We start from the raw sequence: 14256 nt of genomic DNA, 5'->3' as shown, positions 1-14256 counted from the left end.
ATGCACATTTTCTCAAGAAAGTTTCTCGAGAAAATTTTCTCTAGAAATTTTCTTGAGAAAAATCCGCACAGTGCGCACAGCTATTTTTTTTTCTCATTGAATTTCATGGGAAATGTCTGCACAAAGATTGCAGACATTTCTCAAGAAATTTCCGGGGCAAATCCGCGGGTAAATCCGCAGGTAAAAAGCTCTAGTGCGCACATAGCCTAAACTCTGTGTGTGACGGGGCCGTAACACTTGCTTTAAACAGACGTCCTAGTAAAATGTATGGATGCCATTAGCAGATTATGGCTCATCCAATACGCACCAGTTTTTTGATAATGAGGACATTTGGGTATGAGCACCCTACAGAAAATACGGCCTCAGTTATCAAAGCTGTCTGAAATAAATACCAGTCACATCGCAGATATTCTTACAAAATGAAAGTTGTGTCCCATTTTGTTGCTATTGGCAACAAAAAAAGCTTTTACTTTGGACAGTACTGATAAATGAGGCCCATTATTGTCATCGGTGACAGACAGTCATGTGGTTTCTGTCCATGTTGAGAAGGAACCACTGGGCATAATTCTATGTTCTACACAGTAAATCCTCACAAGCACTTTTGCTATTGAAGAGGCCGGTTCTCATTAGTCACCTCATTTCACTGGAGTATCTCTTTTAACCTTGGTGCTCCGCCAAGTTCAAGAAAACAATATGACTTCCGGTATAGAAAAATAGCAGGCACTCACTGGTTTGTTGGAGTTTTTCAGAAATTATTCTTCAGACATACAGGGGAGGAATAAGAGTGCTGTGCACACGGAAGTCGGCGGCCGTTTCGCACCTGTTACCGGCACTTCAACGGGTCCATGGATGTCTGAAATCATGTGGTTTCTGGTTTCTTCCCTATTTAGGGTCCAGCACTAGGGATACCTAGGGTCAAGTATCCTGCTCGGCGAATCGGTGTGGAACCTTTCTAGGGTGGTGATGGACCCCAGGAAACAGTAGTAGGTTTGTTCAGGGGTCACCATCTTCCCTTTCTTTAGCCACAGGGTTTCCCTTCCCTTTCACTGTGCGCTTGGTACTTCCCGTACCTAGCGTGACAAGTATGTTTTATCTTTAGAACTGTTCATAGACTATGATCATGGGATTTTCTTCATGCTTTGGGCTAAATGCACACTGCATACATTATACATTTTATGCGTTTCCCCAAATATAGTGTAACGTTCCCACAGAAACCATTCACCAGACAGAGGAACAAGTGTGTTATGGTGGCCTCCATCTGGACAGTATGTGTCCTCATAAAGGATTGGTAAAAAGCCTGTGCTCTCTATGACTGGTAGCTAAGCCAGCGAGGTACGCCATGTCCTTTGTAACACTGGGTCTCTCCATGGCATCCATGCTGATTGTACCCACTGCCAGACGTGTATGCGCCCATAACAGTGTGTCTCTAGCCTTATATTGCAGCCAAAGGTGAGATCAGATGAATAAAACTAATAAAACTAATACGTACTTTAATTTCCTTACTTCTTTATTCATTTTTAGCATTTACTCCTCCAAAAACTCAAAATATACTTTGTGAACAAGGAAATAAACTTTTGTTTTTTAAGATATAATAATTTATAGGGGTTATTCATCGCTGCTCAATTTGGAAGGGATCGGTGCCAATGACAATATAAACTCCTCCACCCCACAACTTCCAAGACACGAGACATCCCACAGGTATGTGGGGCTGCAGCCTTATCCCCAGTGCAGAAGTGTGTGACGCGGAATAATCCCTTTAAGACATTTTTACCAATTGTTACTGATTTTAATAAGTTGAGAGTAACGTCTATACTAACTTACATTGGCTGCATGGAGATAACTCTTTTACAGCAAGTACATGGCTTATATTTGCTGCACCTATCATTGCAATCCATGGTAAACCACGTATTCCTGCTACGTAGAAGACTGAAATGTAAATTGGAACCTGGGGGATATACCATTGGGGCAACCACAGGGACTTAAGTGGCAAAAGGGTGTATTTCTACCTCCAAAGCAAAGGGGTTGTGCAATATGAGGCACTATTGGACTGCAAAAGGCTCAAATATTGTTCTCTTCCGTCTGTGTCCACCACTGAGCCAAACAATTTACACACCATCAAAGTAAATGCAAACAGGCACTCACAGCGTCTTACTATATCAATTACTAGCTCATGTATGAGAGACAAATTACATGATCCCACCTCCTGTATTCAGACACCAGTTTAATGAGGTCTTCTGTGGAGATCTTATTGTTTTCCTGCCTGAAGAGAGGGGAGAACCTGGACTCCCGATCAATGGTTCCACAGTTGTCTTTAAATACTGACCTGCAAAAATGACAGATAAAGTGAAGATTTTCTCATAGAAAAATATTGACAATTAGATATATATTTCACAAGATTATTATCATGAAATAATAATTTATTAATAAATACTTTGTATTGTCTATAGATTAGAAGGTTCCTAACCACATGCAGATGACGTAGAAAATCAGATACTCATAAGAAAAACTGTAAAAGCTTGTTGACACTTTTCCAAAATAATTGTCTTCGTATTGGGGATAGTTGTTTCCCACATAGTGTCTACAAAACTACGTGACCATTAGACCCCTTCACATGTACGTATAAAACTAGTACGCATTACAACGGTACCAGTGTCATCAGTGTTTTCCATTAGTGTGTCATCAGTGATTTCCATGTGCCATCAAAGTGCCATCCATATGTCATCCATATGCCATCTGTGTTTTTCCAGTGTGGCTAAAGAAATACAGATATTAAAGCACATGGATGGTACACGGATGCCATCTGTGTGCTGTACGCGTATTCCACAGACCCATAGACTTGTATTGCCCTTGTCATCCGTGCTACTAGAAAAAAAATGACATGTCTCTGTGTGGTTCACATGGATACACGGTCTGTTTGAAAACATGGACATGTGAAGATCACCATAGGTTATAATGTGTACGTGTGGTATCTGTAAAAAACAGATGCCACATATACCAGAAACACTTACAGTACATGTGCATGGGGTCCTTAGCAATAGGCAAGATATTTGCAATTCATTTCTAATGAAGGGCATGTTGACTTTAGGAATTGGCTTCTTAGATCTACAAGGGCATCTCAATAAATTAGAATATCATCAAAAAGTTAATTTATTTCAGAAATTCAATACAAAAAGGGAAACGCATATATTATATAGTCATTACAAACAGAGGGATCTATTTCAAGTGTTTATTTCTGTTAATGTTGATGATTATGGCTTACAGCCAATGAAAACCCAAAAGTCATTATCTGAGAATATTAGAATATTATATAAGACCAACTGAAAAAATGATTTTAAACTCAGAAATGTTGGCGCCTCCTGAAAAGTATGTACAGTAAATGCACTCAATACTTGGTCGGGGCTCCTTTTGCATGAATTACTCCATCAATGCGGCGTGGCATGGAGGCGATCAGCCTGTGGCACTGCTGAGGTGTTATGGAAGCTCAGGTTGCCTTGATAGCAGCCTTCAGCTCGTCTGCATTTTTGGGTCTGGTGTCTGTCATCTTAATCTTGACAATACCCCATACATTCTCTATGGGGTTTAGGTCAGGAGAGTTTGCTGGAATCAAGCTCAGTGATACTGTGGCTTTAAACCAGGTATTGGTACTTTTGGCAGTGTGGACATGTGCCAAGTCCTGTTGGAAAATGAAATTTCCATCTCTAAAAAGCTTGTCGGCAGAGGGAAGCATGAAATGCTGTAACATTTCCTGGTAGATGGCTGAGCTGACTTTGGTCTTGATAAAACACAGTGGACCTACACCAGCAGATGACATAGCTCTCCAAACCATCACTGATTGTGGAAACTTCCCACTAGACCTCAAGCAGCTTGGATTGTGGCATCTCCACTCTTCCTCCAGACTCTGGGATCTTGATTTCCAAATGAAATGCAAAATTTACTTTCATCTAAAAACAACACCTTGAACCACTGAGCAACAGTCTAGTTCTTTTTCTCCTTGGCTCAGGTAAGACGCTTCTGGCGTTGTCTATTGGTCATGAGTGGCTTGACACAAGGAATGTGACACTTGTAGCCATGTCCTGGATACGTCTGTGTGTGGTGGCTCCTGAAATACTGACTCCAGCAGCAGTCCACTCCTTGTGAATCTCCCCAAATTTTTGAATGACCTTTTGTTAACAATTCTGGTCCAGAACAGAATTTCATTTAAAGTCCTGCTAGACCTGCAGAACCTAAACTTCCGCGGGTCCTCTCACCTCTATCCGCATGCCATTGGTTTGTCATCAGAAAAAAACAATGGAGGTTACTGGAGCTTCTCCTAGCATTCAGTTTGGTTCACAAAGCCAACCAAATCTGACATGTCTCCCTATGTTTTATGTTATCTGATTGTAAAAAAAGCAGAAAGGTTCACATTAACACATTCTATCAGTGAAAATAAACACCGATGAAATGGCAAAATGTCGACTTAAAAATGGGCTCTACAGTGGTCATATAACCATGATTGACATTAATTACCTGACTGTCCATGCAAATGGCATCCGATATTTCCCCAACCTGCTGCAGAACTGCTTTGCTGACTTCAGCAGTTTTTGTGCTGTCTAAAGAAACAAACATATACACATCACATCGACACGCTAGTAAATCCGGTCACATTTTCAGCATAGATTTGCCTAAAAACATGGCTTTAAATAGTTTATGTAAATACTGACATAATAAGATGTGAAAAAAACAACATAATATTTTTTCTGGGTCAAATATAGCTTACGGAGATTTTGTAGATGAAAAGAACTGCAAAAGCCTTTACTCCGTGACCTGCTAATGCATTTTTGCTCATGGGCAGCTGCTATAAATTATTTCTTAAAGAAATTACCTTAAGAGTCACAATTATTTGTTCTACATAGTGGAGTGTGCCCCAAAAAAACTCATGGAGTAACCTATTGTTCTTAAATGACTACTTACTGTAGCCTGGATGACAGCCGCTATCATCCCACACAAAGGCACAGCTGTGTATCTACAGAAGGACAAGTACAGAGCTACATGATGGCTCTATATATGACATTGCGGCTGCCGTACCTTGCTAGAATCTGAATTCTTCACATACGGATCAGCATTGCTGGCGATATTTCCCATAAGAACTTTTTCTATTCTTGCAATTAATACCACTTCATTATGAGGATTGGCCACTGAGAAAATGGCCTGAGAAATAAAAAATAACATGACATGATACATGACAACATAGAAACTGATAACATTGTAGAAAATGTGGCAAAACGAGAAATTGGATTCAAAGCCACTTATATGGAACATGAAAGCCATGTAGAGGGTTACATCCAATAAAACCAATGTATATTCCAAAATAAAAAAAACAACAACTCTGCAGCTTGTTTTAATTCATTTTTTCTCTTTGTTTTGTGTCTACAGCTCATGGTAACAGATAAAAACAAGCGCGTGTACTCTGATCCTGCAGTCATATTGCTTTCCATCTGTCCTCTAATTCTCATTAGTAGAGGAAAGATCAAAGGCAGCACAGGGTTTGCTTGTTGCCTGCTACTACAGAAACATATAGGCTTATATTGGATAGGAAAGGAAATTTGTAATCAAAGGAGTCACGCAAGTGCATACAAAATCTTCCGCTGCACCCAGAAAAGTCAGACAATTTTATTCTCACTTGTCATCCGTATACAATCCATTTTTTACAGCAGCAGCTAATAAAGAGGTTGGCCAATACTTTTATATTGATGGCCTCTCTTTAGGATAGGTCATCACTGTATGATCGCAGAGCTTCGACACCCCGCCAATCACCCGTCCTCGGTGCTGGTAGCCGGAAATGCTCAGTTCCGCAGCTGCCCCATCTCATGGTGGTGGCCGGGCACTGCACATCCGCTCTTATTGATTTGAATGAGAGGCAGATGTGCAATACCCGGTCGCAGCCAGATGACGGGGCATCTGAGCATTTCTGGCTGTCTGCTGCCGCCTTCAGCACTGTGAACAGCTCATTGGCGGTGGTACGGGGTGCCAGATCCCAGCCGATCAGGATATGCCATCAATGTAAAAGTTGTGGACAACCTCTTTATAAGACCATTTAGCCTTTCCTATCTTACAGAATTGTAATGTCGCTATGAAAAAAAACAAATGGTATACGAATTATCTGTATGGAATCCATTTTTTCCTGCAAATCCATAGATTTGAATTGGGTCAGTCTGACTGGACATGGAAGAAAGTTCCGGTAGTTTGTTTTTTTCACATGCAGATTCGGTCAGTGAAAAAAACCGCACATCTGATTAACCTAGTTGAATAATATTGGTTCTAGTGCTCTCTGCCTGATGTCCAATTTTCATGGACCGAGAACATGCTTGTGTTACCCTACCCTAAGGGGTCTTCTAAGTCCAGAAACTGAAGTCATTTTGCTAGGATGTCCCTATAAATAAAGGGACAACTCCAGGCTGAGAGATAATTCTTTTAATAAATTTTAGGATTTCAAAATGTAACATAATATTGTTTCCTAAACCTCCACAAAGGTTTCACAGAATTGCTGTTTGCCATTTACACATTTTGAAGAATAAGTAAGAAATATGGACACCTGTGAAGACATTTTTATTTCATTGAAATCCATGTTATTGTGGACTAACAATCAATGTCACAATTGGGTTTCCAGAATTTAGTCTAATTGCACTGCAGAATGATGAAAGTCTTTGTCCAGTTAGATCGGTGAGACCTGCACTAATCGGTAGTTTGGGGAATTTTTTCCTGATAGAGAGCTTTGATCTCAGTTACAAAATGGTTTGGAGCCTGCTGGTTCATTCATTTTCTATGGGGCTCACAGAAAAAGCTGAGTGCAGAGCGCAGCAGCCCCAGACGGAATGAATGAACCAGTGGTCAGGAACGTGCACAGACGCTCCAATCTAATGGAGATAAAAGTTACTTCTTCTGCCGGTCGGTGAAGATCTCAGGAGTTGGACCTCCATCGATCAATAAGTACTCTACTATACTGTGGATAAGTGAACACTTGTTTTCACTGGACACCGTATATAAGTAAAATTCCATCAGTGAGGTCAGTCTGACAGGGAATTATAATCACAGACCACATCAAAGTTGAGCTGAACTTTGACATTGACATAAACCAGCTAAAAGGAGAATAGAAAAAGACAAAAAAAGAGTTACAAAGTCTCAGTGCGATCAAGCTCACGGACATATTCTTGGAATAACTCATTCTACAGCCATCAATATCCAGGAAAATATAGAGCCCCTGAAAGCCAAATGATGTAAAACTTTAATGAAACCACACTGCAAAAAAAAAGGTTTTGCCTTATATACAGTATGTATCTAAGTGAAAGAAAACATGCTTCCTTAAAGAGTGTCGGGAGATGGAAATATTTTTTGACTTTTGAATAATATCAGGATTTTGTCATACATAAGATGGGTAATTTAATTTGTATCCCAAATTCACAGCTGAATGTTTATTTAATGGAAAGTAATAATGATAGATTTGTTGGTAAATTATGCTCCTTTACCTGCTTAGGATATTGCATCCATTTTTCATGGAAGCCACGGACTTCAGGCTCTTCCGGTACTTTGGCAGGACTGAAAGATGGTGATGTAGTACCATTGCCCACAGGTCCTGTATAAGTGCAAATCATTTGTCTCACAAGGTCGTGGTTCAGGTCTACTTGGAAATCTGCTGATATCTTCCTCCCTTCCTTGATGTCATAGAGAGCTACACTTATAAAGAAGGGTTCAATCTGTGGACATGGCAAAGAGGGAAGTAATTAAAAGGAGCCCAAGAGAAACATATAACATACACCGCAACAGAGAGACATTTTAAGACTTGATCTATATCATGTGAACCCACAAGATCTAACACATTTACAGCACAATAGTTGTCAAAGCTAAAAAATATACTTTGGCAGACTTACTAAACCTGTTCAACTTTTAGATATTGTAATCTTAAGTGGGCTTTACACGCTGCGATCTCGCTAGCGAGATCGCAAGCGATCTTACCCGCCCCCGTCGGTTGTGCGACACGGGCAAATCGCTGCCCGTGCCGCACAACCTCGCTTACCCCCGTCACACGGACTTACCTGACCTGCGACGTCGCTCTGGCCCCTTTCTAAGGGGACGGTTCATGCGGCGTCACAGCGACGTCACACGTCAGGCGTCCAATAGAAGCGGAGGGGCGGAGATGAGCGGAACGTAACATCCCGCTCACCTCCTTCCTTCCGCATAACCGGTGGAGGAAGGTAAGGAGATGTTCGTCGCTCCTGCGGTGTCACACATAGCGATGTGTGGTGCCGCAGGAACGAGGAACAACATTGCTAATAAGCAGAAAACAATTTTTTATTTCAGGACGACCTCTCCGCGGCAAACGATTTTGACGATTTGCGATTGTTTAAGGTCGCTCATAAGTGTCACACACTGCGATATCGTAAATGACGTCGGATGTGCGTCACAAACACCATGACCCCGACGATAATTCATTAACGATATCGTAGCGTGTAAAGCCCGCTTTAGACTAGATAGTCTTTACAGTATAGACAGATTCCACTCTAAAAAAAATGCCTTAAAATGCAATAACTAATCACTCAAAAGAATGAACATTTCTATGCAATTCTATGTAAAATCGACCTACATATGTTCCATCTTTTAAGCATTCCAAGTTTCCAAAGACGCCAAGTTGTTAAAAGAAATGAGCTGACCATTCTTCAGATGTCTTCCGGTCTGAAGGATCTCTATACTTTATCAGAGAAGACAGTGGGAAGGCTCAAAAGAAGCCTGGGGGTCTTTGAGCGTTTTGCTTCAAAAACCGAACCGCTAGCAGTATCTTCACTGTTGAATGGAGTTAAAAGAGATGCCCAGAATGCACCAATCAAACAAATGCTTCAAAACACTGGAAAAACAGTATAAAAAACAACTGGTGGGCAAAAATATTCATAAAGTGTTTAAAAATAGGCTTCATTAAAACAAAAAAACAAACAAACAAACTGGTGTTTCCTGATGTGTCTTCCTCTTGCCCACCTGAAAAAAGTGTTGTGTGCCCCGACCCTTGAAATAAACCAGAGTCATCACATCTGGTCATGCTGATTAATAATACAGGTCTGCAAGGGTAAAATTGTTTGAAAAGTTAAAGGTGATTTTTATCTACTTTCGATCAGTGGCAATATCGAAAAAATTCCATCATATATTTTTTTTACAAACACTGACTTGGCTTTTTCTTGCACTGCATTTCGATCCCTTTACGTGAACTTTGGTGGATGGTTTTGGTGTCATTAGATTGATTTTCTCACAGCTTGAATTAAATGATTTAGTGAGGTATTTGGACCTTCCTATACATTCTGCAGAACTTTAAGGCTATGTGCGCACGCTGCGGATTTACCGCGGATTTGCCACAGATTTGCCACAGAAAATGTGTCTAACATTTCTGCAGTCATTCCCCAGCAAAACCTATGGGTATAAAAAAATGCTGTGCGCACACTGCGCTTTTTTATACCTGCGGATTTACCCGCGGAATTTCCGCTGTGGAATTAATGTGCATGTCACTTCTTTTCCGCAGGTACCTGCGGTTTTTGCCATAGATAAAAATCCGCAGGGACCAACCTGCGGAAAAACCAGGGCAAATCTGTGGCAAATCCGCACCAAACCGCGGCAAAGCTGCATGCGGATTGTCGATGGGGTCAAATCGAAAGTGACGCACATCCGGCGTCGCAGTCGATATCGCAACGTGTAAAACCTTTTTGATACGATGAACGAGCGCAAAAGCGTCGTTATCGTATCATCGCTGCAGCCTCCAACATTTCCATAATGCCGGTGCAGCGACAGGTGCGATGTTGTTCCTCGCTCCTGCGGCAGCGCACATCGCTGTGTGTGAAGCCGCAGGAGCGAGGAACTTCACTTACCTGCCTCCCGGCTGCAATGAGAAGGACGGAGGTGGGCGGGATGTTTACATCCTGCTCATCTCCGCCCCTCCGCTCCTATTGGCCGCCTGCCATGTGACGTCGCTGTGACGCCGCGCGACCCGCCCCCTTAGGAAGGAGGCGGGTCGCCGGCCAGAGGGACGTCGCACGGCAGGTATGTGCGTGTGAAACTGCCGTAGCGATAATAATCGCTACGGCAGCTTTCACTAGATATTGCACGTGCGACGGGGGCGGGACTATCGCTGCAGCATCGGTTACCGATGTCGCAGCGTGCAAAGCCCGCCTTAGGCTCTAGACTAATGGAAAATAACCTGCTAGCTCCTAGTACCTGATTTTCATGGTACAGAAGCAGAGAAAGGAATTCCTTCAATACATTTTATCAAGACAGTGCTCTCGTGTATTGCAGTGATGTTCCTGGGATGATGGAAAAATGTAACACTGAGTAAAATTTGAGTGAGTGGAGAATCTTAATTGATTTATCCAAAAAAAAGTCTGAAAGCTGCTACTGCATAATGACAGCAAGTATGCGTCAGTGCCTGTAGGACATTCTGTGCAGGTGTAAAAAAAGGTATGAGAATTTAGACTTTATTTTCAAGAAACTTAACTACGAGGTTCCACGATGAGCAATATGTGGTGATCTGAAAGTTCACTATTTCCTCCTTGGGGAGCAAGAAAGATAGACAAATACCCATGCTTTATGTGTAAATGATACAACCAGGATAGGACTCATCACTGGAGCCAAAAATGTTGGCCAGCGAAAACGTCTTTGCAACCTGGACTCAAGAACATAATTGTATAAAGTTTAGTTGATCCCACAAAGTTCTCCTGCCACCACTCCACATTAAGACTGAACTAATGAAGTTGTTTGTGAAAGCTTAAAGGGGGCTTTACACGCTGCGATATCGCTAATGATTTATCGTCGGGGTCACGTCGTTAGTGACGCGCATCCGGCATCCTTAGCAACATCGCAGCGTGTGACACGTACGAGCGATCTTAAACGATCGCAAAACAGGCAAAAATCGTTGTTTTTGGAGAGGTCGTCCTAAAATCAAATATCATTGCCTGTTTATTAGCAATGTTGTTCCTCGTTCCTGCGACATCATACATCGCTGTGTCTGACACCGCAGGAGCGACGAAGATCTCCTTACCTCCGTCCACCGGCAATGAGGAAGGAAGGAGGTGGGCGGCATGTTACGGCCGCTCATCTCCGCCCCTCCTCTGCTATTGGACGGCTGCCGTGTGACGTCGCTTTGACGCCTCACGACCCGCCCCCTTAGAAAAGAGGCAGATCGGCGGCCAGAGCGACGTCGCTGACCAGATATGTGCGAGTAACACTGCCGTAGCGATAATGTTCGCTACGGCAGCGATCACACAATATCGCACGTACGACGAGAGCGGGTGCTATCGCGCTCGACATCGCTAGCCGATGCTAGCCATGTCGCAGCGTGTAAACCCCGCTTTACTGAAAGGAGAGACTTTTAAGTACCTGTGTACCAAGTTTCAGAGACTGTCTGAAGCAAAACTGAGGGAAGGCATTTTTGTGGCTTCACATAATTGGAAACTCATGAAGGACGACATGTTCAAAACAAAAATGAAAGCTGTGGAGAAAAGGGCTTGTGATTCATTCAAAGGTGTTGTGAAGAAATTTCTATGTTACAACTATGGGAGTAAAATTTGTCCCCTGCAGTAACGCTCTGCCTGTTCCATGTCATCCAAATACTTTTCAAAATGAAACTCCTCATATGATGAGGCTAAAGATACGGCAGCAGTAGCAATGTCAGGACCCTATTCCTCTTGCTCTTGGCTGTCCTGTAGCCCCTCAACCTAACTGCTACCTCTGTCAGAGCTTGTGTTCCTTTTGTAAGTTGTTGATCATGTAGCAGTATACAATGACTTGGGTCCCCATAAACAGCTGCCAGAAGAATTTTTTTCTAATAGCAGTGTCTCTCTCCATTTCATTGAAGTAGCAATGCCATCTGTGATTAACCCTCCTCTTTGGGACAGGTAAAACAGCAAGTTCTTACTTCATGAAAATGCTGGGAGTTAATTCCTCAGCTTGTAATTTTGTAGCCACTGTAAATGGGTGATGAAGAAATTCATAGCAGTTCTGAGATCAGTGTAGACATTCCTTCCTTTCTGGTGCCTTTTTCCTCTGATCTGTATAAGAGTAGCTTCACTACTGAGCATGTACAAAAAGTGCAACACTGGCTCATCTAAATTAAAAGCCTAGATCCTTTGATCAGGAATAGAACAGACATTTACAAGACATTTCATAACTGTCCCAAATTCTTATGAAAAAAATATTCAGCACATATTGCATTGAACTACTGTACCCAATCTATTCTATATTTTAGGAGTCGGTCCAGTTTATACCAAATCCACCAATATGGACACCGACTCTACGACTCCACAGTACTGCCCCTTACTTTATGCCAGAAATTTGCCCCTTTGTTAGCACAAATTTAGCACACTGTTGTATTTCAAACCACATCCCTTTCCCAGTGAAACCACAATCTTTTCCAAAAAGTCCCATCCCTTGTGAGTAAGTCAGACAACATGACTCTAACACATAATGGAGGTGGTACAAGCTATGGAAGTCTCTTGGTGCAAATTAAGCCACATCTCAGGTGTATTTAGCTTAGTAAATCTGTCCCAATTAATCTATCTAGTTCACGCTGCTAAAGCTATACACTTATGGACTGTAAGCTTACGAGCAGAGCAGGGCTCTTTTTAGTTACAAGTCAAAGGATTTAGGCAGGTTTGGCATATCTGCATTGGTGTCCTCTAACCGGAGGTGTCTGTAAGTGTCACATTCCCCTCCCCTATTAGAAAACATGGCACACTGAACATGCACATTTATTGTGGAGTTGGGAGGGGGAATAGCTGTTGGCTGGCAGTTTCCTCAATAGTACTTATGTACAATTCTGACTGATGAGTTGCCAATTGAGCAGTTGAGTTAACAAGTGCTTTAAAACTAGAAGCACTTATTATTGTGCAGATGTTTACCACAATATTGGTCCTAATAAAACACTTTCATTTTACCAATCCATGCCAACTATTTTTCCTTCAGCATTCATACAACTTCATGCACCGGCATTCCCTCTCATAGATATTGCCTCTTTTAATAGTTGGCAGTATGCCCCTGTATTACAAAGGGTAAGGGAACACTATCATTATGTATAGGCAACACAGATCTGATACTGAACACTGCCACTCGCTGACACTACACGATCTGCTCCCCAGCATGTGGCTAGGTGAGGACACCAGGACATGCATTTTGGGAGCTGAGCGCCAGGGGCACTAACAAGCCCGGCTACGACTCTGGGAAAGGGAGAGAGGTAGAAGGAGCAGGTAGAGGATTTGTGATGCCCTAAACTCCCGAATAAGGAGGAAACAGCCAATTGTTCAGAATAAAGCACATCATATGATGCATTATCATTTCTAAAGATAGAAAAATGCCTTTAGGGTCAGCACACACGGCCAGTTATACAGAGCGTGGGGAATGTGTTAAAAAAAATTGCATTCCACTCGGACCAATGTTACTCTATGGGCAGCTCCCATGAGCGATTGTTTTCTCAGCCCTAATCGGACCGAGAAAACAGTCGCAGCATGCTGCGGATGGAATGCGATCTTGTTCCACTCGCACCCATTCAAGTCTATGGGGCGAGAGAAACATCGCACTGCACTCGCGTTAAACCGGTGCAATTGTCCGCAATTGTGGACTGATCACACAATCGGACCACAGTCGAATCACCCTCGCATGACACTCGGCTCCCGCTGTTTTGCGAGCTTGTGCCGAGTGTCATGCGAGCACTCACACAAATCCCTGTGTGGCCTCAGCCTTAATGTGTTCCTCAGTACACAACTTGGATGGATATTGTTAGAAAGACTATAGGCCCAGTCACACACAACGACTTACCAGCGATCCCAAAAACGAAGCGACCTGATAGGGATCGCAGGTAAGTCGCTGGGAGGTCGCTGGTGAGATGTCACACAGTCACACCTTACCAACGATGCAGGAACAATACAGGTCGCAGTTGCGACCTGTATAACGATCTCAGCAGTCACTGTGACCCTGTCACACAGTGTCAAACACAGCGATGTGTCCTGCCGAGCAGGACATCGCCTTTGAAGAAAATGGCCTGGACCATTCGGCAATGACTAGAGATCTCACAGCAGGGGCCTGATCGCTGGTAGGTGTCACACATAAGATCGCTAACGGGATCGCTACTGCTTCATAGAAACCGTGACTTAGCTGCGATCTCGCTAGTGATCTCGTCATGTGTGACGGTACCTTAATTTTAGTAACAGTATTCCAATACACTCCATCATGTTAATATACCACTGATGCCATATT

General features: G+C 42.6%; 1 protein-coding gene across 6 annotated transcripts in view; it reads right to left on the bottom strand.

Annotated features, from left to right (window-relative positions):
• Positions 1–14256, bottom strand: part of DOCK10 (dedicator of cytokinesis 10) — a 439835-nt gene that overhangs the window by 176919 nt on the left and 248660 nt on the right. For all 6 annotated transcript variants that reach the window (XM_075340778.1, XM_075340775.1, XM_075340774.1 and 3 more), the window contains exons 12-15: positions 7503–7730; positions 5065–5187; positions 4507–4589; positions 2201–2323 (exon numbers count right to left, since the gene is read on the bottom strand). In XM_075340778.1, coding sequence (XP_075196893.1) covers positions 2201–2323; positions 4507–4589; positions 5065–5187; positions 7503–7730 — 557 coding nt within the window. The remainder of the gene's footprint in view (positions 1–2200; positions 2324–4506; positions 4590–5064; positions 5188–7502; positions 7731–14256) is intronic.

The sequence above is a fragment of the Anomaloglossus baeobatrachus genome, chromosome 3 (genome assembly GCF_048569485.1).
Source record: "Anomaloglossus baeobatrachus isolate aAnoBae1 chromosome 3, aAnoBae1.hap1, whole genome shotgun sequence".
Taxonomy (NCBI): domain Eukaryota; kingdom Metazoa; phylum Chordata; class Amphibia; order Anura; family Aromobatidae; genus Anomaloglossus; species Anomaloglossus baeobatrachus.
The sequence above is the reverse complement of the archived record's forward strand: the minus strand, read 5'-3'. Positions and strand labels throughout refer to the sequence as shown.